Source organism: Clarias gariepinus, chromosome 4, assembly GCF_024256425.1.
Source record: "Clarias gariepinus isolate MV-2021 ecotype Netherlands chromosome 4, CGAR_prim_01v2, whole genome shotgun sequence".
NCBI classification, from domain to species: Eukaryota; Metazoa; Chordata; class Actinopteri; order Siluriformes; family Clariidae; genus Clarias; species Clarias gariepinus.
This window is the reverse complement of record NC_071103.1, coordinates 33,115,660-33,141,438: the sequence shown is the minus strand read 5'-3', so window position 1 is coordinate 33,141,438 and position 25,779 is coordinate 33,115,660. Positions and strand designations below refer to the sequence as shown.

The window sequence follows — 25,779 nt, the reverse complement described above, 5'->3', positions numbered from 1 at the left end:
GCACTAGCTTGCTCATACAAGCATAAATCTGTGTCCTCCGGAGTTGCTGTAGTGTTCAGCTCTGCCTCTGGCGAGCTAATTAAACACAGGCCGCTGTTAATTATTTTGATTTGGTGCTCATTTGAATGCGGGATAAATTAGCTGTGGTCTTATCAGTGCAGTAAGTTGTTTCATGGCGGATTAGAGTAATGGGATTAGTTAGTGCAGGAGTGCGCCACGCGTAACGCCGCAACCAACAATAAAGACGACAAGTGTTTCCAGGTCATGTTTCAGGAACTCGGAGAGGTCGCTTATCAAGGCCACTAATTTGCGCTTTGCTGCTCGTTTGTATCCTGTGGAGCAAAGGAAGGCGGCGATTATAAAGGCACACACACACACACACACACACACACACACACACACACACACACACACACACACACACACACACACACACACACACGTCTGTTGTGTTTGTCTTTTGAAAAGAGTTTGATTACCAAATGAAAATGAATGTGCTAGTTTGGGGTTAGGTGTGTGTGTATGTGTGTGTGTGGTTGTGTGTGTGTGTGTGTGCTTTGCTCCTGGCTGTGAGGTTGTGGAGTCTCCCCCCAGGGTGGTGGGTGGTTTGGCCTCTCTCCCTCTGCATCATCTCTCTTCATTAGAGTCGAGTGGCAGTACCACTTATGAAAGAGAGGCGGGGAGACACACACACACACACACACACACACACACACACACACACACACACCACGAGGACACTTTTTTTTTTGTTTCTTTTCCTTCCTTTTTTTCCCTTCCTTATTTCCTCTTTTGCTCTTTGTTTTTTGCTCTGTTTTTTTTATTATTCTTTCATTCATTTTCTTCATTTATTTATTTTTAATCTTCTATTTTTTCATGGTTTGTTTGCTTTTTTTACATGACTTTTCCCCTTTCTTTATTATTATTCACTGTTTACTTTCTTTCTTTCCTTTTTTCCTTTTTCTCAATTTCTTATTGTCTTTTTTTTCTTTTTTACTTTTCATTTTACTTTTCTTTCTATTTACCTTTCTTTTTTTCTTTGTTTTTTCCTCACTCTTTTTGTCACTTATTGTCACTTCTTCTCTTTTTCATTCTTTTTTCTATTATTATAAGTTTTTTTCTTTTTTTTCTCTTTTTTTCCTCCCCCCCTTTTACACACACACATATTAGATTTACTACTCCTCAGAGACTTACCCTCATCATTTATTTCAATGGAAAATGTACACACACACACACACACACACACACACACACACACCTCTGATAGAGATTGTTGATCCTTACTGTAGCTCCACATCATTGTGTATTTCTTTGTTTTTGTTCGCTCATGTATGACGTTAATGAATCTAGCACAGACACACTGATGTCTGCATACAAACGTAAACACATTTTATATTGTCTTCCGTCTCTCATGAAACCCCTCAACACACACACACACACACACACTTTTCCTGCAAGCAGAGCCTTACAGCGTTGGCAACACACTGCAATTTGAGCTCATCTGAACGCCTGGCTAAGCGTGCTCTGATGAGCTCTCACCACGGAGCTTAATGCGAACACTGATTGGACGAGAGTGTGTGTGTGTGAGAGAGAGGAAAAAGCTTAATGGCTAAAGCAAGGAAAAAAGAAGAATGAAAGGATGGAACAAGAATGAGAGACGGACAAAGAAATTGAGTGCATAGCTGCGTGGGCCCAGAGATTTAGGAAGATGGAGAGGAAATGGTGGGAGATGAATAGCGGATTAGGGAAAGCGATAGAAATGGGATGAGTGGAGCGAGGCGCGGCGTGCATGTGTTTATAGGGAGATCAATACAGCTGATGAAATATGGAACAGAATATCTTAACTAATGTGATATACCGTACAATGTGTGATGCAATAACTTCACTGTAGTGCAGAATACTGTTCTGTTTAGGAACACCTCTAATCTGAACATTGTGTATGTGCTTGAAAACAACCTCAGCAGCGACCTCATTTCCCCTCTCGTCTATTCCGACCACTCAGCATTCAGCATCATCAGTATACTAATCACCAGCCTGATCATCTCTCATCATCAGGGACTAGACTGAAAACTAAAGACAAAAACGTAGTCCTTAAACCTACATTAAAAATACTAATACTAAATATACCACGAATACTAAAAATAATTCATCATCAGTCATTAATTTCTGGCCATATCTGGTTGCGTAGCCGTCTCTGCTCCACCTCAGGCTTGGTCAGCATCTTAGCATGCTCGGTGGAGACTCATAAAGCCATCTCCTCCCCAGACAGCCAGGCAAAAGCCTCCATTTTCAGAGGTAATTAGGTGTTCTTTATCTTCTGTATGACTGACTGCCCACCCTGCTTCCCATTACATTTTCACTGTCTTCACATGTGTGCTATTCTTTTCCAAGCTCCCGGAGCAATGCATGATGGGTCAGGGTTGATGAGTGAAGGGGATGCCTGAGGAGAGAGAGAGAGAAAGATTGAGGGAATAGGCATGTAAATGAGTGCAGTGAAGTGAACTAGGGCACGGGGAGGAGGGCACGGAGAAGATGGGATTCGTTCAGATCACACTTATGGTCATGGCGGCGTTGCCTTGTGGTGAAAAGACGTCGCCGTCTCTTAGCGTGTTCACTCGTACTATGGTGTAATTAGTAGTGCTGGGATAACAAGCCTCCCTCCTATCATCACCTTTATACGACCTCTAAATAAGCATCCAGTCTGATAGGCATCACTTCTCACCTCGTGTGAGATTGACAGCAAGACCCGACCGCCTAAGGAGAGACAGACAGGAGCAGGGTGAGAGAGGCAAGAGTACAAGAGCATCTTTGTTATTTTCCGAGCAGCAGCTAATAGTCCCTAGAGGCTTTGTGTTCCAGATTTAACCTATATATCCACATACACTGTCTGCTCCGAGCGCCCCTTCGTGTACGTTCAAGCGGAAAGCTTCCATACATGGCTAACACACTGTTCTCGCTTACCGCCTTCGTCATTAGCACACACGCGTCCGTTCGAATTAGCAAAGCTTTACACACATGCGCACGGTTTAATCAGGAAAATCCTATCAGCAGAGACTCCCTACCATATTAGCATTCTGTCTTCACTACACGATATGAGAAATAATCTTTCTTTCAATGCAAATACAATAAAAAACAATCAAAAGTATCTAAAAAAAATGGTGAGCAGAAGAAGAATATTTCTTTGTGCGAGAGTCGCGAGAAGAAGGGCTATATTGGAAAGCGATCGCGTTTAAAATGTCAGCTCCTCCGTGCCTGCATATTACACCTGACTCCCCAGTCTATAGGATAATACCGTATAAGCTTATCTACGGAAAACAATGAGAAAGAAATGCTAAAGACGGAGCTGTGTGAATATTTAATCCGTTTCTTACCCTAGTCTTACCCCTGGGGGTCGACGCTGAGAGGTTTAAGGGTTAGGTCTCACAGAGAATGAGGCCAGATTTCTAGTTTCGTCTATCTTTAACGGATATGTTTTACCAGCCCCAGCAGGAGACTGCAGTAATGAAGCACTCGGCCTGTTACAGTGGATTGCATGCAAATATGCAATAGGGAACAAACACAAAAGAAAGAGTATAGTGTGATCAGGGGAGCAATTTCTGACACACCTTGTCTACAACGTTGGCCCTTTGGATGTGCCAGCTTCATGCTGGTGCTCTCCTTGCGCACTCACCTAGTCTTATAAACTCCAATATCGTTTTTCATTCAAAAAAAAAATTTCATTCTTATACAGTACGTTTGTATTTAAAGTGGCAAAACCTTGCTGTTCCTCTATGATCATGGGCAGGCAGCGCAAAGAATGTTTGTTTAGAATTGTAAGAAAATCTGAAAAAAGAAAAACTTGTGATGCATGCACAATCGCAATACAAACAGAATCGGCACTTAGGTATTGTGATAATATCGTATTGGGTGATTCCCACCCCTAGTTTTATATAAATGCCCTAATTGAGATGCACTTTAAAAACAGATTGGAAACAGTCCAAGTCTACACCTTTGCTGGATAATTTTACCCCTGTAGATTTAGATCCATGATACAGTATGTGTGTGTGTGTGTGTGTGTGTGTGTGTGTGTGTGTGTGAGTGTGTTGTGGTAACTCAATAAAATCAGCATAGGCATGGGGCTTGAATTTTAAGTGACTTGAGGAAGACTTGCCATGTTGCCTCTCCAGATCATTTCCATCCACTTGCTCAGCATGAGAGCGCTTGGTTGTCCGTCACTTTTCCTGGGATTACTGCTTCTGGAATGAGTCTCTCCCCGTGCACAGCTGTAGCCCCTCAGGGCAGGCCAGAGGTTGTAGAAGTGTAGCGCACTAATTGAATCTGAAACCTTGTAAATGAAACCGGATCCAGCAGCATCCTTCACTGAGCGAGCACACTAAAAATGACCAAATCCTGTAGGGATCTTGTTAAAGAGAATGATTTAATGTTGCGGTGTTTTCCATGAATCTCAGTTCTCGCTAGGAAGCGCACATTGTTGTTTTGTCGAAAGAAGGAACACGCTGGTAGGAGACACGTACACAAAATCCATGTCTGGTTTGGGAAAGAATTCAAAACACCGTTTATTCCTCTGATCAGCAAACCACCCTGTCTTTCCCTTTCTTTTTTTTCCCTATAACTCTATTACAAAGTGACACAGTTTTGAGGAGCAGAAAAGGCCCAGAGCCATTCCTTTATCTCCCAGGGGAAGAGCTGAGCGTTAACGAGACAACACAAAGGGCCGTGAAAACAGCATGGCCCCGTCTGTTCAGACAAATAGCATTTCAGATGCTGAGACTCTGGAAAATCAAGACGGTGAATCGGGTGTGCTTGGTACTGTTTAACCGGTGCGAGTGTAAAGCATGCCGGGACAGGTGAACCCTGCCGGTCGGATGTGTTTGAATAAAATTATACAGCAAGATGGAGAAATTGCAGGGAGGCGAATGGGAGAAAACATTGTTGATGCAAAATGGCCAACGGAGTGAAAGTCATTACACACTCCACCAGGAATGCATAGGGACCGGGAATTTAATATATAGGAGGCTGTGCATGAGAGAAAATCTTCCACACACGTGCATGTGCATACCGTGTGGTTCCACATCTCAGTTCTACAAACGAGCAACTACAAGCCAATCGCCATTGATTTGCTTTTGCATTAAGAGTAAAATAAATGAAGTGCATTTCTGTAGGTACACCCTGAAGCCTAAATGACGAATGTGTTTCCAGTTTTATTTGTATCCTGCTTTTAACAGTGGACAACAACATGGGTATGTGTTTGAGCCTCATGTTATGAGCAAAACTCGACTCTGTCTTTCCTCTCCTCCAATCAGAATGCTGAGAGTGATTGTTTTCCATCGTTTATCCTGCGGGAAGATTTAATGGGTGTAGTTTGGCATTCTCTGTACTGTCAGAACGAACGAAGAAAGATGAGATGTGTTGCCAGGTCGGGGCACGGCACTGTCCTAGTCTTCGGCATACCAACGAGATGACTCAGTGCTTTTGTTTGAATAAATTGATATAACTAAGACTTTCAAAAGTCTGAAGATTATGCCCTTAAGGGTTTATGGCTTTTGTGAATGTGCCTGCCCCGATGTTGTGGCCTGGGGCGTTTATTGGCACTCTCATTAATCATGAGCAGACCAGCTTTGTGAAGGGCAGATTTGCCTCAGACACTGTGCTCACTGCAACATTTGCCTTACAGACCCTAAACTTTCTCTTTTTTTCCCCCTCCTTGATCTGTGTATCAGTTACAATGCCTCGGGAAGGATTTTAATCTGCATTATAAAGTTCTCCAGTCTGTAAAATTCTCATCACTGCCATCTGGCATGAATACAATCCTGGCAAATGTAGAACCCTTAAGAGCTGGTCTTCTTAAAAGCCTTTATGTCGACTAAAGTGTCCCTACCAACCCTAAATTTCTATTGGGTTACATTTCTTAAAGTAACCTGTCCATGGTGTTCATGTCGATGCTGGTAGCTGGTCAGACCAGGCTGAAGGGATCCAATTAGATCCTTATAATGTAGCTTTAGGCTTCCACTGAATTAGTGTATAACTAAATGTTAAATCCAGGACAGGTTCTAGAAGATATGTCAAACACCATATCCGCTGATTTAGGTTTGTATCATACACATACCTGTTTAATATCCACACTCTAACTCTAGTAGTATACTTTTTAAAGGGTTCATTCGATAAGTAAGTTAGCACCCTGGAAAGTTTTTTTTTCTTTAAACCATTTGAAAGTAATTAGATTTTTTTTTTTGTCATTGCACAGGATCCAAAAAAAATGTGAATTTCTGCATAGCGTTCTGAGTAGCATTTCGAATTCCTGTTAAAGATCCCCCAGAGGAAAGTAGATCTGTTCTAGCATTTATTTCTGTAATTGGAAAATAAAGACCACTTGATCACTTGTTCATTCTGCCATAAAAAGCTGTAGAACAGTTGGCGCAGGCTTTATGACTTTCATTAGGCTTAGATTATTCATTGACAATGATTCATTATCTAGCTATAAGGTAAGCTTAATTAATTAGGCATAGGTGTGAATGATGGAGCCGCTGTAATTCTACTCTGTACCACAGGACATATTAAAGTCCATCATTCCTAACTAAGGAAATCATCATTTCTAACAAAGGAATCTGGTTGTTGTCTTGTTAGTTTAGGACTGAAATTCCCTTTTTTTTTTTTTTTTTTTTTTTTTTAATACTCGAACCCAACAAAGAACGTGGGCATGACTCATCACCTTACCTGTTATATTGAACTTTCAACCTCATGGCACACAGGTATAGATTATGGTCATACTATCCAATATCATCCAAATGAGGAGGATGGGTTCCCTGTTTAGTCTGTTTCCTCTTAAGGTTTCTTCCTATTGTCATCTTAGGGAGTTTTTCCTTGCCACAGTTGCCTCCAGCTTGCTCATCAGAAGAAACAACCTAATAGTTATAGTTTATACTTTTTTATACATGTTTTAATTTATTTCCAAGTTTCTTTGTGATGATGATCTTTGTTAAAAGTGCTATACAAACAAAATTGAAACACATTGTTAATTTTTTTCCTGTCATGCATTGGTCTTTAATGAATAAACTGGTGCGATATTTCTAGCAGATTTAGCTCAGGCCAACTTGTGCACCAACATCTTTCACCTTCTTAAACCCTACTACAAGATCTAATTTAAGCCAGAACATGTCTGCTCTTTGTTTAACCTTTGCTTTTTTATTTTTTTTACAGTACTACAAAGAGTGCTGGAAACGCTACTGTGACTGTATTTAGCCAAAGAATGGATTTTGTTTTCTTTTATGAGAAACTAATTTACATTTACATTAACATTTGCATGTATTCGTTCAGTCTTTTATCCGTTCCAACTTACAAGTGAGGCTATTAAAGTATCGGACGGAAATACAGATTACTCAACACTAAAGCGCTGTTTGAAACCCTGCAACTGCTCACACGTTAATTTATTATGTAGACTGCTCTGTATAAAATAATGTGTTGGGCAGGAATGAGGAAAAACGCTGGACCGAACATTGTTCTTTAAAATTTTAGGATTGGATCATCAACAATTTTGCTTTAAACTAAAAAACTATAGTGATGGTTTTGCATAAAAAAAAGTGCAATAAAATGTGGTTTTCTGTATTAAACACACAAGTAGCAGATAGTAGTTTAATATAAAGGATACAGTACGATTAGCTAGAGGATAATGTAGACCATGTATATTGTTAAATTCATATGGAAGCAGATCAATGATGAAATAAGATACATTATTCAGGAAATCAGGCTGGAATTTGGGAAAATATGGCTGACACCCAAAACTATGGATTGTATGATAAGTATATGTGACACCTGCAGACAAATTCCTATGGTGTCTTCCAACCTTACCACAGGCTTTTATTTGGCCTACCAAGAGAAATATTTGACTGATATGAATGTATGAGTTGATATGAGTTCTAATAGTTGATAAAGTACTAATCTCTCCAGGGGATTATAAATAGTTTCCGATATCTTGGTAAGAAAGATGGCTTATTGATCAGCGTAACCCTACCCAGTCATAAGTCTTTATTATTTGTGTATGTAGCATACACTACCGTTCAAAAGTTTTAGAACACTTTCTAACTCCATGATGGTTCCTGATTTTTATTTTTTTCTACATTGTAAAGAATTGTTGAAGGCGTCCAAAAAATGCATTAATCTCCTTTGAACAGTTGATATTGAGATGTTTTTTCTACTTATGCTCTGTAAAGACTTTATAACGCCTCTAATCTGAGATGCTGTTAATTGGTCATTTTTCAGGCTGATAACTCTAAATGAACTTCTTTTTTTTGTATTGTTGTAGAATGTAGAAAATAAATCACTAAACAAAAAAACAAAATAAATTTGCAAGTGTTCTAAAACTTTTGAACGGTATTGTATATAAAGTTACCTGAAGAACAACAGGTTAGAAAAATGTATCTTAGTGTTAGCCTTCACTCTCCCAGACTGGTAGCTCTGATAGAAAAGAATAAGGCAGGTCAGAAAGCACTATTTCCAATCAAATCTTGGTATGATGTTCAGTGCTGTGCTTTTCCTGCAAATATAAAAATCCTGTTTTATCACAGACTGCATGAATCATTAAGCTGAAAGTTTGATGGTTGGCGTTGATGCTCATTACAGAACTGAGTGCACATCACCCTCAGCCTGACTTATTTATGGATTAGAGCTTAACAAGCGAAACTCAGGGCGCGCTCATGAGATCAAACCATACCGTTATATATTTATGATGTAAGGTGGCATATTTAGGTCACCAGCGGAGATGCGTTATTCCTGGAGGAGTTCTTCTCGTTTTCTTTTCTCACTCTCTCTCTTGTTGATGACACAGACACATCATTTACACAGCGGCACAGTTCTGAGCTCTCAGCGTGCCTAGGAGAGGTCAAGCCTTATAAACGTAGACGATAGACAGGAATAACGTCTGACGAATAACACCGAGGTGTTATATTTACTTTTAGTATTGCTTTACTGTTTGTTCACTATTTCTGTACATTTATCTGTGACACTGGGACAGGGGCACAAACAGAGTCATGTCCCTGTGTGCTCTCTGTTTACCTTCCAGCATGCTGCTCTCTATAAATTAGTCAGACGTGAAATGATTAATCTGCTGGCTAATATGTAATAGACTCGACTGCCGATGCGAAGATTACTGAAATTACACCGCTGTATGTATCCTCAGGTGTGTTTGTGCGTGTTCCACATCTTTTAAAAAAAATAAATAAATGTCTCTGATTTATGACTGTCAGTGGGTAAATTCAATAACTTCTACATGCACACCCTCCTTACATGAAGATATACAGCACAGGGAGCGTATATGACATTAATGTCAAACCTAGCCTTGTGTTCCTGTCTCCTGCTGTTCTCATTTGTCCAAATGGACAATATGGCTACAGGAGCATACAACCATACTAACAGACATTACTGGTGTGTGTAGCATAGCATGTATATAGATATTTATATTTTTTTACAAGAGCAATAAAATATTTAAAATCCAATTTTCCATACAGTACTAGTTTACACAGTGTAATAATTAGCTTAATTTGAGCTAGCTTGCTAGCAATCTTCATTACAGGTTTACTAAATGTTACAATTGGCTTTAAGGGAGCTAGCTTGCTAGCAACCTTGATTAAATGTTTACAAACTGTAATATTTAGCCTTAAGTGAGCTAGCGTTCCAGAAGATTTAATTACACATTTTCTAAATGTAATAATTAGCCTCATGTGGGCTAGCAATCTTATTTGCAGGTTTACACTGTAGTAGTTGGTAAAACTGTAGTAGTTGGCATTAAAAGAGCTAACTTGCCAGGTTGCTACAGTACAGCTTTCCTAAATGTAATAATTAGCCACATGTGAGCTTGCTAGCAACCTTGATTGCAGACTTACATAACCTAATAATTAGCCTAAAGTGAGAGCAGGCTAGCAACCTTGATTACTAAATGTAATAACTAACCCTAATGTTAACTAGCTTGAGATTAACAATAACTAGCTTGTTAAGAACCAAGCCTACTAGTTCACAAATTATAATAGACTAATGATGACTAGTTTGTTAAGACCATGGCTACTAGTTTACCCATTAAAATAAATGATTGTTGACTACCTTTTTAAGAAGCATGGCTACTACCTAACACCTTATAATAGGCTAATAAGAACCATGGCTACTAGTTTACACATTATAATAGGATAATGGTAACTAGCTAGTTAAGAACCATGGTTAACTAGTATACACATTATAATAAGCTAATGATAACTAGTTAGTTGATAACCATGGCTACTACTACAGTAGTTTACACATTATAATAGGTTAATGATAGCTAGCTTGTTAAGAACCATGGCTACTACAGTAGTTTACACATTATAATAGGCTAATGATAACTAGCTAGTTAAGAACCATGGCTACTACTACAGTAGTTTACACATTATAATAGGCTAATGATAACTAGCTAGTTAAGAACCATGGCTACTACTACAGTAGTTTACACATTATAATAAGCTAATGATAGCTAGCTTGTTAAGAATCATGGCTACTACTACAGTAGTTTAAATATTATAATAAGCTAATGATAACTAGCTTATTAAAAACCATTGATACCAGTTTAAACAATATAATAGGCTAATATTAACTAGTAATTAATATTACTACTACAATAGTTTACACATTATAATAGGCTAATATTAACTAGCTAGTTAAGAACCATGGCTACTAGTTTACACATTATAAAAAAATACTATTAATATACAAATTTAGTTTGCCACCTAATTTCAGACAGTCTGCCTTATGCTAGCTACCTCATTCTGGCGGCTGGTTGAGAGCCCCATCTGTTTGCACATAATTTTTAAAATATGTTAAGCATTTAAACATACCCTCTTATGTGTTTCTTTATGGGTGGTCCATTTTCTCTGTAGTTCCAGATCAAGTTAGTCATTAAAAGTCTCATCATTTGTTTGTATAGACTTTTGCATGCAGATTCACATGGTATTTTCCACCTCCCGCAGTGTTAGCATTGCCTGTAATTTTAGATCCAGACACTTATCCCTGGCTTCGCAAAAACTCCCTACGCACCATTACTGTAGATGAAAGACATCATAACCTAACAGTGTGTAAGCCAACTGCAGTTAGTGAGAGGGAGTGGGTCGGATTTACACACTTCCATATTTATTAGCTTCTGAGATTGTCTTTGAAGCCAATTTTCTCCAAGTTAATCAGGCAAAAAGAGGAATGAGTAGCTCTCATAACACCATATCTGTAAGATTATAGCCATGTAAGAGGTTTTTGATGACTAATGCGTATCAGCTATGTGGAGAAAACCCACCAATAAATTTTTGGTTGTGGTTCCTGTGGTAGTACTATGGTGTGTGCCACAATACATTGATGAATAGCATGCCATTTATTGGGTACCACAGCTGCTACCAAAGTTCAGTTATTATTTAATATGGTATGTTTGTGCATACTGTGCAATATAAGGTACGTTAGTAGATACTGCTGGTATGCTATAGTACAGACAGTACTGTATGATTGTCTGTAAAATGAACAGTTTTAATATACACAATGGTATTTAATTACTCATTCATACATACATACATACATATAGTCATGCCATACTATATACATATTACCATTATGGTATGTAGAAGAAGAAGAATATTCAAATATTTGTCAAATGTACTTTACAGCACAGTGAAATGTTTTCTTCACATATCCCAATTAGGAAACTGGGGTTAGAGTGCAGGGTCAGCCAGCTTACAGCGCCCTTGGAGCAGATAGGTTTAAGGGAGATAGGTTTAAGGGCCTTGCTTAAGGGCTCAACAGTGGCAACTTGGCAATGCTGGGGCTCGAACCCCCGACCTTCCGATCAGTAACCCAGTAACCCACAGCCTTAACTGAGCCACCACTGCTTCTAAACACCATCTCCTGTAAACATGTATATCCTATTTTTGACATGATCCTGGTATTGTACATGTTTCATAGTTTTATACCACTGTACATGTTAGAACCATGTGCCATGATATAATATATGTACTAAAGTATGTAACATGGTACGTGCCATAATATAATATATGTACTAAAGTATGTAACATGGTACGTGCCATAATATAATACATGTACTAAAGTATGTATCATGGTAATACCAAGCATCACATTGTGCTGCATGTACTATATCAGCAACTAAGTTCCATGGTACATATACCAAGGTAAACATTTCTTATATGGAGGAACTGGTGGCTTGTGGTGGCCCAACCTATTATCAAAACATATTCTGTCAGTTTAAGAACACAAAACATAAGACTATATTGGTCATCCAGGAACATTAACCAGGCCACAGGCTTGGCGTGTTGTGTACTTCGAGATGCTTTTCTGCTCAACACATTAGTAAAGAGTATTTTTTCATTTTATATAGCGTTACAATAAGATTATACCAGTCTGATCATTCTTCACTTGCATCAAAAATGAATTTTCATGTCTCACTGGATCTGTTTTTGTCTTCCTCTGTATACTCCCCCTGACGCTTTCTTCAATCTGATGTTCGAAGTGAACATTACCCGAAGCTCTTGCATGATTTTATAGGCTAAAAGAATAAATAAATGATTAAACAGGTGTACAGGTGTTCCTCGTGGCTGATGAGTGTATATAGGAGAATCATGCTGACAGACATAAGCAAGAATACACAGAAGAGTCTGGTGCGTTGGTTAGTTGTGTTCTTCTAGGTTTTGTATGCTGAAGTTTTGAACGTACAGATGAGGAATGCTAATGACCAGCTCATCATGTATTCATAGCTTTTACAGAACAGGAGACTTGGTGATGTTTGCACATAACTGACTTCACTTTCCATTTATTTTCTTTCTGAGTTGACCTTGGACTTCAGAGTTAAGAGTCGAGTGGTTTTGGGCTTCTGATGGGATCTGTGACAGGGGTGAGGATGGAAATGATGCCTAGTTCAGCTCTTTTTTATAGTGAAGATGAAATACAAAAAGCCCAAAGAGGTCTCAGGTGAAGAGGGATGCGTGTGTGCGCACGCACACAAGTGGGCGTTTGTTCTTATTATATGCATTAGTTATAGAGTCTGTGTCAAGAAGTGTACATATTCCCAGCTAGTTGATTGAAACTGAACCATATATTATGTGAGCCGGGAATTCGATTGTGTGTGTCTGTGGAGCAGCTTGTGTATGCAGAGCTATAAAGAAGTCAGAAGTGTTTGTGTGTGTTATAGGGTACACACTTGGGGCCAGTCTATGAATCCCATCAAAGGCACATTCTAGATCCCTGCAGTAATGCCATGATTGTATTCATATCACACACGTCCATGCACACATGTGCGCGCACACACACTCGCACTCCATCTCAGCTGGGAGGACCCCCACTGTCTTCCTCTCTTCTAGCTTTTCATTTGCTATTTCATTTTTTGTGTTATTACCGCTGCAATGCTCGGTCTGGGCGTCGCCCTGCACAGCTAAAAGGAATGAAAAACCATTTCACTTTTGCAAAAAAATAAAACCTCATCTTAAGGCTGAAGTGTTTCAATGCCTCATGTGAGAAGCAGTAAAATGCAGTGAGATCTTGAAACCTCGTGCCACACGGGAGCACCGGAGCATCGCATCATGGGTTCATTCTTTTTTCTTTACACCCGGCCGTGTTCCTGTGTAAAGCCGGAATTGACAGCCACATGCAGGAGTGACATTGCAAGTACCAGATAATGAGCTCCACTGGGAGAGGGGCCTAAATGCAGCTAGTGGGTCATAACATCGCCAAGAGTGGCGAAGGCCGTCACCAGGGCAACAGCATCGGCATCGTAACCCCAGTGCATAATGATATTCTCGTTAACAGACGCTAACTAGCAAAGCCTAGGAAATAATATTAAGAGATGCTTACAGCTTACTTATCTGACTTGGCTGCTCCTTCCTGCTTTCTCCCACTCCTATACAGTATTACCTCATGTTTCACCAAGCTGGCCTTTTTTTTATGGTGCTCCCTGTGCCCTGGAGAAAAGAAATGCTGCTCACTATGGAGAGCGAGAGAATGAGAAGGGGTGCTGGACAGATCCGACATTTCCTCTCGTTCTTCTCTCCTCTTCTAACAAGATGTTATTAAAGTTACATGCTGCTGTCTGGGCTCTGCTCTGCTGCATAATATGGAGACCGGAGCATACCGGCTTAAGGCTTTTCTCTCTGTCCCTCTCTCTCTCTCTCTCTCACACAGACACTCGCACACACACAGATGAAATAAAACTGGTTCAATTTTTTCTTCAGGAGTTCTAAAATTACTGTAAAAGAGCATTTGGTCACAGGTCATGAGTAAAAACTTTTAAATTCTTTTGAACTACCTGATCACTTTCTGATTAGAAGGTGTAGATACATTTTCTATGACAGCAAATCTGACAAATGGTTTGTATTTAAATCTATTATATATTATTACTAACACTCCTAATAATTACATAAAGTGGCAGATGTGTCACATACAGTACTTTAAACTTTTGTAATAAACAGATCAATAATTTTATTTGAAAAAGATCTGTATTTAAATTAGCAGATGTCACAGAGCACCCCTAAAGTGTTGAAATACCACGTTTACCACTCACGTACTGTGTACCACTTACTTACTTAAATTTTCATATGTCATACTCACGTCATTTCTCTCCTTCAAATGAGCGATTTCTCCATTTATGCGCCACGCCGCTCCAGAGAACCGCCGGGGGATCTTCTTATATGATGTCACAGTAGGGGGGAAATCTAATTGGCTTGTTTAAGCCGTAGCCAATACAAAAAAGCAGACAAATTGTTTTTCTTAAGTTTTTTGTTTGTTTACCCAGAAGCTTTCTTTTTGTTTGTTGTTGTCTGAAAAGTGGTCTTTAACATAATATACTGCTTTCTTGTCTGGCCTACGGATATGTTCCTGTGAGATTAAAATTCTCTGTTGGAATACTAATGTTTGAAAATCAGACTTTTTCTTTTTTTTGTACTGATTTATTAATAAAGTCATAAAATAAACATGTATAACAAAGTTTTGTGCCTAAGGCTTGCATAGTACTGTGTAAGGGTTCTCGGGACATGCTGTTGTAGGAAAATAATCAATTTTGGGGTGCTAGCAGTAACTCACCTTCAACACAGCACAGATGTTTTATTCTCTACTTTATGGGAACCTCTACCTTACTTTGAAATCAAAAGTTTACACGATTAACCTGAATTACTATGACGTTACTTTTTCTCAAAACCTCCTTAGGCAACCTTAGACACTAAGGCTATGGTCACATTGAAGACTTGAAGGAGAACGGACAGACCGGAATCCACGCGACTTTTTGCCTTTGCGGATGCGTAGAGCTCTGATGTCATCAGTCAACACTGGCAGCACATGGATTTCATAGCAGTGCTAGCTACAGCTGATAAAACAGTTAAAGCGAGGCGCCTGTCTTTCTTCTTTCTTCTGGACCTCAACAAATGCAGCCGAATAACTGCTAGCAGAATCCCTAAAATATTTTTGGCATCCATTGTTTAAAATGTATGAGAGCTTACACAAATATAATGATGGGGCAAACAAAGACGTATTGATGTATTTCAGAGGACAGACATTAGAGTCGGATAAAAGTCACTTTTTATAATGAATCTGAACCGTCATGACATGCAAATCTGAAGATCTGAACTGAACAATGTGGCTTGTAATGTGAATGTAGACTAACAAGTTTTGTTTCCTTCTTAAACAGTTTTCCTTCTACATATCGCCTAAAACCATGATTCTGTGTTAGTGGTTTGGTACTTGGCCAGTTCTTGGCCATGTTTTCTGGTTCCCCTCCTGAGTTAGCAGTTGCAGATGACTTATAATGCATCTTTGTTGGATTGCTAAAAGATTAACTGTCCGTTCCCCAGCTGCCTTCATGTCCACTGTGAGCTGGTGGTTGCACCATTTTGTATCACAAAATGTTCTGAAGTTCACATCAACAACTTATTGCATATATGTAGTAATGACCTGCTCCATCATAAAATGTATTCTCTTGTTGCAATAACTATTTATCTATTTTGAAACCTCTTCTCTGCAACTGGATTAGAGTTTATCCACTATGCTCATCTGTCTGAAACAGTAATGTACCAGACTCTCTGTGTATCAGAGTCCTGGCCATTTTCTGGAGGAACGGAGCGAGTAAATAAGCATTAGTCATCTGGTCTATCCTCATGTGTGAACACGTAAACACACACGCCTAGCTTTCAGAGCTCCCGCCGAAAGCTTATCACGCTGGCATTATGTTCTCTCTGAACACTCCCCCAATTTAAACCATTGTAAAACCTAATTGCTTTAATTGGGCCTTTGCATAATAGAGCGATATCCTGTCGTACTGTGTCTGGGGCTGGTCTGCCTGGCTGTGGGAGTTGATAACAACATGCACAGATTTGCGCTGTCTTCAGATGCGCGCTAATGTCTGTCTGCCACAGTCGTGCACTACATTAGTAGCCCATAAATCAATGCAGATAAAATATGGCATGTTGAGAGGGCCGCCATAAACCGCTACGCTGCGCGATGATGTATGTTGATGTAAAATATTGAATGTTGAACTTGTTAAATAAAACAGTACGGCAGTTCAATAACAGGTCCTTAAGCGATTTGATGGAGTGGGTCTTTGAGGTCACGCCCAGTTGATATACTGGGTATGAAGTGTTCGAGGCATGGAAAAAGAGGAATTTATAAGCACGAGGTCTTGGTGCAGTTTGACATAAAGCAGTTTCTTTCGTTTTTGGCAGCACATGTAAAGCGTAAGGGTTATTTTATCCACTGTTAGCATGCACACGTGCGGTATCGAATGTCTTGAGTGTAAACAGGCCATTGAAATGCAATGCTTCGCGTGGTGATACGCTAGCCTTGACGCTGACATGCGGGTGATTGAAGACCCTGCGTTCCTGAGCGACGCATGTATAATAGCGTAGTCCTTTGGGAGCGCTGCCGTTTTGTCATGCATTAGAGCGTAATTGTCTCCTCCTCGATGGCGGTCTTGATTGAAACCATAGGCTGCTGCTGAAGATCATTTGCATATGTGGACGCATGAATGCCTCCATATATTTACGACCCAACTATGTGTTCGAACGCGCGTGTCAGAGAGCAGTTGTTGTGTGCGAGTCCACTCCGACTAAACCTGTCGCTTCTTCCTCAGGCAGTTGTTTTGAAGCCAGTTGATGTTTTGGTATTCATTAGTGCTAGCTGTCAGTATGGCTGAGGGGCGTGATGCTCAGTGATGGCCCATTAAACTGTGTTTTTGTGCACCGGAGGCTGCCGCACACTGTACTTTCTGATGAACTGAATGACAGGGTATGTGGATGGGATATTAAGGGCTACCTGAGGAGACATGAGGAGACATGGTGTCCCCTAAGGGACTCTCTAACACACTCTGTTATTTTTTAAAAAGAGTTCTCGCCAGTGCTTGAGAACCGGTTCTTTTTGTTTTGACCTTTAAGTATTTCTCGATCCTTGCAAGCTCTGCCAGACTGTTAAATTTTATCTCTTTTTTTTTTTTTTTACGTGAACACTTGATACGTTGATTTTTAGTTTATAGCCCTAAAGCCATAAAACATTCTAATAGGAAAAGCGGAGTTAGTGCTAAATGACAAATGTGTTATAAATGTTTTTACTAGCTCCTAATGTTCCAGTATGTAAATCCAGACCTTGTGGCGTGTGAAGACTACATGCATGTACAGTTTCCTTTTAGCATGTTTATTAAATCTGTATTTCTTGATGAGGCTAAAGTTTAGGGAGATTCTTGTTTCTGTTGTCTAAGGACATTTTGAACGAACCTCCAGATGCAGTAACTTATTATTTAGTACATATTATTTATTGATGGTCGTGGCGAACATTCTGCTGGCATGCCTCAGGTCCATCTGTCCTCCTAGCAGGAAGCATCACTGCAAACCAATACAAAGTCATTCTTTGTGTTTTTTTTAAGGTTTAATCTTCTATAATAGCAGCTGTACATGACCACGTGACCTCTCTTATTCTTTCTTCTTGTCTTGTGTATTCGCGAGTAGTTCACCCTTTGCCAGGATTGATCAGTCTCTCATTGTTTCTGTGTTCTCATTGACTTGCCAAAGTCACCCCTCTGCCATACACACACAGGCAGAACTGTACCAGACCTGTGTGTGTGTGTGTCCTAGCCTGCCAACTAAGAGGGAGGATAAAGCCAATCTCACTGACTATACAGTAGCTTATTCAAGTGAGGAACAAAGGGTGGTGGCAGTGCTGGCAGCCGATGATATAGTTTGTGCTGTGAAGGTTACTGAACATTTCTTAATCTGCAGTGCTTAAGCTGCAATGCTTTAGTACACATTCAAAGTGATTGATGCAAATTTTTTTTTTTTTTTCTTTTTTCAAAGTTTATTAAACTATGGCATACATTTCCAATTTTAAATATTTTATTACGTGAACGAATAACACAGCTCCAATGGTTCAGCTTCATTCGCTGGCATCTGTTTTTGAACTAAGGTTTGTGGTGGTGTATCTTTTGACAAACCTTCCTCCTTAGCTAGCTCAAAGTAAAAGTTTGCCTAGAAGTTATTAGCTTTTTTTATCTTGAATCTGACTTGGTCTTGCTTCCATTTCGACTCTGTCTTGACCCACTCAAGACTTGATCTATTCGGGCAATCCCCTTAGTTTAACTTTGACACTGCCATTTGACACAGCCCTAGTTACTGCATTCACATGCAGAACATACTGTAACACAGGACATTCCCTGGTCAGCCGTAACACAGGATTTGCGTTCTCCCTGTGCCACTGAGGCAGCTCTATCCCCTCAGGCCATGACTGGGGTGTGCTGTGGTGTCTGGCACCAGGAGCTTAGCAGTGGATCCTTTGGATGCTACGGGTTGTGGGTGTAGTCTCTGTGGATCAGACTTGTTTGTCTGGTATATGCCATGGGCGCTCAGTCAGCCTGGGATCTGGGGAGTTTGGGCCCTGTGCTCGGCAGCTGTGGTGCACTGAGTGTTCTGGTGGCTTTCTCTCGTGCCCAGCACTGACTTTTTTCAGTACCTTGTGCTGCATTGGTTTTTCTGTGGGATCGGCCCATACGGGCTGGCATTTGGTCCCAGTGGATATGGGTGAGCCTGAGGTGTGCCTATGTTCCTGTCACTAGTTTACTGATGTATATTTGGTGATCAGTGCTGTTCAATTAACCTGTCTATGGTCGTAATGTTATTGGTGATCAGTGTATGTCATATTGAAACAATTCTTTTATAAATAGTTTAGAAAAATTGAATCGTTAGGGTATTCTGCATATGGATGGAAGAATGTAGAGGATGCGCATTCCATAAGGATAATGTGCGTGTTATTCCAAAAAAAACCTGTCTTACCCAATTCAGATCTTGCAGATGGAACAAAATGAATGTCTGTATACTAAAGGAAATGATATGTCTTGATTTCGTTTAGAACAATACTGCTAGACTTGAAGGATGTTGAGTTGGTGTAGTTTTCCATCAATTCTGACAAAAAGAACATTGTTAATAAAACTTTTCAACATTGTTCTTAACCTTAGAACTAGTAGGGGGCAGAGGTATTTTTGTGTACATGTGTGTGGCAGGAACTGTTGAGCTCTGCAGGTTTTGCTGACATGACCAGAATGATGGCTGGGAGTCAGGGGTCACCATGAGCCGTCCGGTATCGATAAACCTCGGCCTGGTTGTTTATCAGACGCACGCTGTTTGGTAATAGCAATTCAAGTCTAAAGCCAAGAGGAGATGAAAAAAGCCCCCTACATGCTCTGTGGGGACGGATTCAGTCTCACTTTATTCCATCTGTAAATTGATGTCTGGTCCCTTAGGACTCCATAGCAAGGGTTAAACTATAAGTAATACAAATTCTAAAATTATGAATCAACAGTTCTGCTTTCCTTCATTGCCTGTAATAATGACGGAAACTTCCTTTAATTTGTTTATCTTTTATCGGCAACTTTTTTTTCTGTGCCCGGGTGATAGAAGAAGTTTGAAAGTCGTTCATCTTACTGACTTATTCGTGATGATAAAAAATGTGCAACATCTGCGTCTGAAGAGAGAGACAGGGTGGGTGGAGGAGTCAGATGGTGTAAAGGAGGATGCAGTGAATCAGAGTTAATGAAAAAGTCTCTGGGAAGTATGGCAGGAAGCTGTCACTGAATGTGGTGATAGATTGGGCTGTCATTATTAGTATTCACATGGTGGACTCCTAAAGCCTGACCAGAGCCATTTGTTGATTAATTAATCAGGTAATGTAGAGCTTCAAAGGGACGAAAGCTGCAGGTTGGACCTTGGGTTTCTTACATAAGAAGAGAGAATAGACCGTCATCCTCTCAGCCTGATCGAGACCACCCTTGTTTCCACGGTAGAGCCAGGGGGAAGTCATTTAGCCAATGGGCTGCCAGTAATATAAAGCAGATCAACAAACAGACTTTGGGGAAAAGAGTTTCCTGTTTCATGAATGTATTCAGGTCATTCCTCTCTAAAGTAATTCTATCAAGTTTGGCTAGAAAGTTTGCATTTTTACCTTCTCCACAAAACCATTGGCATGATTTTTAAAAGGAGGGGGGAAGAAAAAAAACTAGCTCAAAGTGGTTAAACAGCAGCTTCGCTTGGAAAGATTGTGCTTTTAGGCATATGGTATTACTACTTTTCTGGATGGAAATAGAAATAGATTTCTGTCTGTGATTAAATCTGACTTTTATAATTAAAGTGCATTCTTTGCCATGCACAATTCCAGAGTGTTATAGAAAGCTTCGGGATCGATAGGAATGATTACATTTATCGAGTTTACCAATTCATACTCCCACTTTACAAATCCATAGGCATTCTGTTATTGCCTTGTCTGTACACAGATTTCATTATGGCCATCAATAATCCCTCCAACCTCTAAATGAGATTCACTCAAATACAAAAACATGCACTCCAAGGCAGATGTATAAGCATGACCAAAAAAATAAAAATAAAATCCATTATTCTGTTCTATTACTGGCCACATTGTGATGACTCTGGTGGTGGTATTAAACCTGAACACATTCATTCTTTCCTGATCTGTGGTCGTCTGTCCTCAGCTGACATCACTCTGGAGGAAATGACATCACTGAGAAGTCCTTAGGGAACCGGGTGATTTTCTTGGTTGTGTGTGTGGCCAAAGGGCCGGTCTTCATAATGACTTTCGCCTGAAGGCCAACATCAAATAGCGTTGCTGTGAGTAAGTAGCCGGTCTCTACCACATCCTGACCTGAGACCAAGGACTCAGGAAGAAACGGCGATTAAGATGCAAATCGGTCAGGAACAGAGTTGGAGTGCATTGCGTGCCGTGCTTGGCGGATTACTATGACACGCGTGCATTACCCAAGCCAAGAACATTCTCAATGGTGTAAATCTAAAGAAATGCTCATCCACTGCATATGCAATCCATGTTTAAAACATTTTTGGTGGTAAGGGCTATTTTATGTAGATTCATGAAATTTGATCCCAGTTTAGTTTGTTTCATTTCCAGTCTCTAACTCTACAAAATGTGTAGATGTTTAAGTGGGTCTGCAAACCACTCCATCACATCATTTCAAACTGCTCCAAAGTATCACAACATCCATCAGCTAGTGGACTGCAGTTATTCCTACAGTAGTTATTGCACTTTTGAAGGTGTAAGCTGATCAAACAATGCACCAAAACACCGCCAATGATATTTAGCGTTCAGTGAATAACAAACACGAACCGTATTCTGCGTTGTGAAGCACCAGTTCGTTAAAAGAGGAACGAGTTTACACAGATACTCTGTTAGTTATGTTTTTATATTTTATTTATCCTCTCTGGTCTGATTAGTGAAGTGACGGCTAGGTTTATTAAAAAGGTCACCGATGTAAACAGAACGTTGAGAGGTGATTGGACGGGGAATGTTTTTTCCGTTTAACTTCAACACAGGTGTCTCATCTGTTCCGAGTTTATGGTGCTAGTTAAAAGTGGGAAGCATGAAGGTTGATGCATCCGATTTATCGCCATGAACTAATTCTCCTTGGTAATAAAATGAATTACAAGGTACCGCAACTACAGGGATTTTTTTTTTTTTTAATACAGCTGGACTTCCTCAAATTTTAGTCGAACACCCCAGGTCTAATCTACACGACACTTATTTTCCATCCTTCTTGCGTTTTTTTTGTGTCTCCTTAAATGATAGTGATTTGAGATTCAAGAGAACATGGCGGGACATCTGGACTGAAGACATACTGTATACCTCGTGTAAATAAGTCACACAGCTTTCAGGGTTCATTTGTTTACAGCAAGAAGAAATATTCCTCAGAGCCAAGTGTGCATATGGCAACTCGTGCTCGCGTCTAAAAGCATTTTCATTTCCCATGCCCTTCTTTCAGGTTTGGCAAACACCGCAAAGATGAGAGACCCGGGGACAAGATAGAGCGCAGAGGCTCGAGCAAGAACAAATCGGACGACATGCAGGCCACAGAGGAGGAGATGCAGAGGATGCGTTTGGAGAGAGAGAGGTGAGGCTCCGTCTGACTCCCAGCGCTGTGCAAAAAGCCTCACAATTAACCAGGCAGTCCTTGAAACTTGCCTAATTAACTAAATTGGGGGAAAAGGTAAAGTCTGTGAAAGTGCTGCTAGTGTGAGCAGTTAGTGGCTTTTATAAGAGTGCATTAAATTGATCAATTATAGATTGATTTAGGCTTTTGTGCTGCTGAATGGGTCTGAGTGCTAATTGGAGCGCTCCGCCAACCCGGAGCCTACGCATCGAACACGGCCTTCTCGTCGCGAGTGTTTTCACAGCCTGTAATTGTTGCCTTTGAGAAAGCTAACTGGTTGTAAGATTTCTTAAGTATTTTAAGATTTTTGAACCAGTTATACTGCACTTGAGAGAGACTATTGATGGGTGTTAATTGTGTTCTGTTTTAAAAGTGACACTTCTCAGTCATCAGCTTATTATATGACACTCAAATGTGGCACCATTTTTTTTATGAAACCTTCATGTTTTGAACTTTGTTAATTACCAGTGCAAGTACATCGGTTCATGTCTGTTAGCAGATTTTTGTTTGTTTTTTTTCAAATACTTGTCAGATACTTTGTTAATTTTCACAGCCTTGTTCAGCCACAACAATGCAAACAAGCACTGTTTACACTTGATGCTTCTTTCACAATAGCGCAAATCCCTATTAATTTTTCCCCCCACACACAAGAAGAAGACAATATCAATTGCTTTCCCCGTATGTGAAGAGGACTTGCGAGCCCCTATTATACCACACAAACCGAATGAACTCAGTTATCAAGCCACTTTTGCTAATGGAGCATAATTGAATCTCAACAATAGGGCCAGTGCAGGCCTCCATGGAGAGAGCACCCAGGCCTGGTGCTGACAATGAGGCTGGCCTCATCAATGAAACATCTGGAGCCCATTATCAAAGAAGCCTGCCTCGCCTGTGGCGCTCTCCACCACGGGCACTGGAAATCGGGCTCTGGCCTGCAGCCCAGAACATCGCCAATCCTCTGCTTTAGTACCGACAGTGAAAGAGAGAGGGAGAGAGAGAGAGAGAGAATACATTCCCGGCAGCCCTCTGCGTCTTCAATCAATGCCCCAAGTCAATCAAATACACATTTGTCATATTCCACGACACCATTTATTTCTGTGCTTTGTTTTATTTTGTAGAAAGAAGAAGGTTCATATGTACGTAACTCCATGCACAGAAAATCTTTATGGATTTTGTCTGTGGAGGTCTATCAGGTTTGCATCTTGAATTTAATCAAGATTTGTTTCCTGCCCCCATGCTTGACGTTTCCTCCCCTTAATGGAAGCAAGTCCTTTAGGGAAATTGTCCCAGCAATAATAATCTACTCACTGTGAACATGATATTCAATGCCCTACGGAGACTGGCAGCTCGTCCAAAAAAATAAATAAATATAAATAAATCAGCCGCTGCTGTATTTATTATTATTATTTTTTTTGGTATTGTGTTAATATGCAGTGAAGCACATGTTGGACACGTGCGTAAGTGTGTAGATGTTTGCACGTGGTGAAACCTGTAATTAATTACACTAGCCGCAGGGACAAGGCTGTTTCTACTGGCTCTTGATATTTTATACTGATGGTACTGTAGGTGTTGACTAAAAGACGAGGTAGTTTAAGGTTACCTTAACAACTATTAGTATCTTTGCCAAGTCTGACTGATACCATTGGCTCATTATACTGTTTGCTTTAGGTTGTTTTAACACTGCTCTTTTAAACGATCCAAAGCGCATCCCTCCTGAAACCAGGTTGCTTGGACTAGTTGCTCTTCTACTAGTCATTTTGGTGCACAATTGAATCCGAATGCTGTGTCCGATTAACCCACTTGACTGAAGAAGGCACTGTGAAGGAGCGTAACAAACCAGGGTTTAGTTTTAAACGAATTAGACACTGCATATCTGAACACACCCTTAGGGTTTTGTCTGGATGGGGGAAAAAATCTACAGGAAGAAGAGGAAGATAAATTCCATACATTAAGCATCGCCGCAGGTATTCTGGATCCACCAGGTTTGGTGTACTTGCAGCCTAAACTGTATATGAAACTCTCTGCTTCTCAGGAGCTTTAGGGCTTACTTTGCTATATTTGAGAATGACTTAAGCTCCCTAAATCCTTTTCTGTCACTGCTGTATGGATGACAGCCCCTGCAACACTGGGTGAAATAAAAAAATCATATATATATATAAATATATATATATATATATATATATATATATATATATATATATATATAAAAAAAAGCTTTGAAAGCAGAAGGAGTGCTATCAGCCTTGATGTGGGTTGAGGATGATGGAGTGTTGGCATCAGTAGCATTTGTTTTGCCACAATTGAGTAAATTGTAAGCAGCTGCTGCCCACAGTCCTCTGCCGGTCCTCCAGCCGCCAGCCTTTCCGTGCCTCATCAGCAGCACAGCGACTATTCTGGTGGGCTTTGTTTATGCCTGTGGAGGTTCACGGACCCCTGCGTTATTTCGATTTTTTTTTTTTAATTGCTTTGATTGCAAGGACCACCGTGGCAGAGCTCCGATTAGAGATCGGGGGGTAGACGCATACAGGGTAAAACGTCTGAGGAAGTCCTTTAGGGTTTCGCAGTTACCCGGCTGGGGCAGGAACCATAGAAAAATGTGTCTCATCCATATCAGTATGGTAACAAATACAACCATAAGTAGGTTGGCGCATTTGTCAATAGAACAGGTCAGTTTCGGAGCGTAATGCTGACCAGTGGACAGAGTTACGAGTGGTAAACATCGTCTTGCGTTTAGCAGATTAGCCGCACTCTTATCTGCCCGGCTCCACTAGGCTGCTAATCAGTGGCTAGCACTCGTCCACCCGCTGGTTTCCTGCTCCTTAAGCCTATGGCTTCCTTTTGTTTGTTTGGCTTCTTCCTGAGTGCAGCCAGCCTGAGACGCCTCCGATTCTCAGCCCTATTTCAACTAGCCCCGCTATCGCAACTAGCAGCTTCCTTTCTTCCCAGGGGCCCATACACCAGCCGGAAGGCTGGGCAGAAATGTGCGTTTGATTCCCAACGGTCCCACCAGATGCTGCTTTTCTGTCTTGATTCAGGCTTATCTGTTTTCCGGATATGTAAGAAGTGTTTAACCTGATACCTTTTGTTTTTTTTTATATATTTTTATGGTTTTTATAGATTTGGCTTTTGCGGCTTGTGGGCAGCAGTAGTAAAAAAATGAGATTTATTGTCCTTAATATTAATTTCACACTTTTTGTTTCTTCAGAAAAGCAATTAACTACATAGACACAATGAGAAAGAGTGCACACATACAGTATATTATCTGAAATTCTGCTCCACTTAAAATACAGTAGTAGCTG

General features: G+C 40.3%; 1 protein-coding gene across 4 annotated transcripts in view; it reads left to right on the top strand.

Moving 5' to 3' along the window:
- Positions 1-25,779, top strand: part of pard3aa (par-3 family cell polarity regulator alpha, a) — a 408,352-nt gene that overhangs the window by 285,787 nt on the left and 96,786 nt on the right. For all 4 annotated transcript variants that reach the window (XM_053493817.1, XM_053493816.1, XM_053493815.1 and 1 more), the window contains one exon: positions 22,313-22,441. In XM_053493817.1, coding sequence (XP_053349792.1) covers positions 22,313-22,441 — 129 coding nt within the window. The remainder of the gene's footprint in view (positions 1-22,312; positions 22,442-25,779) is intronic.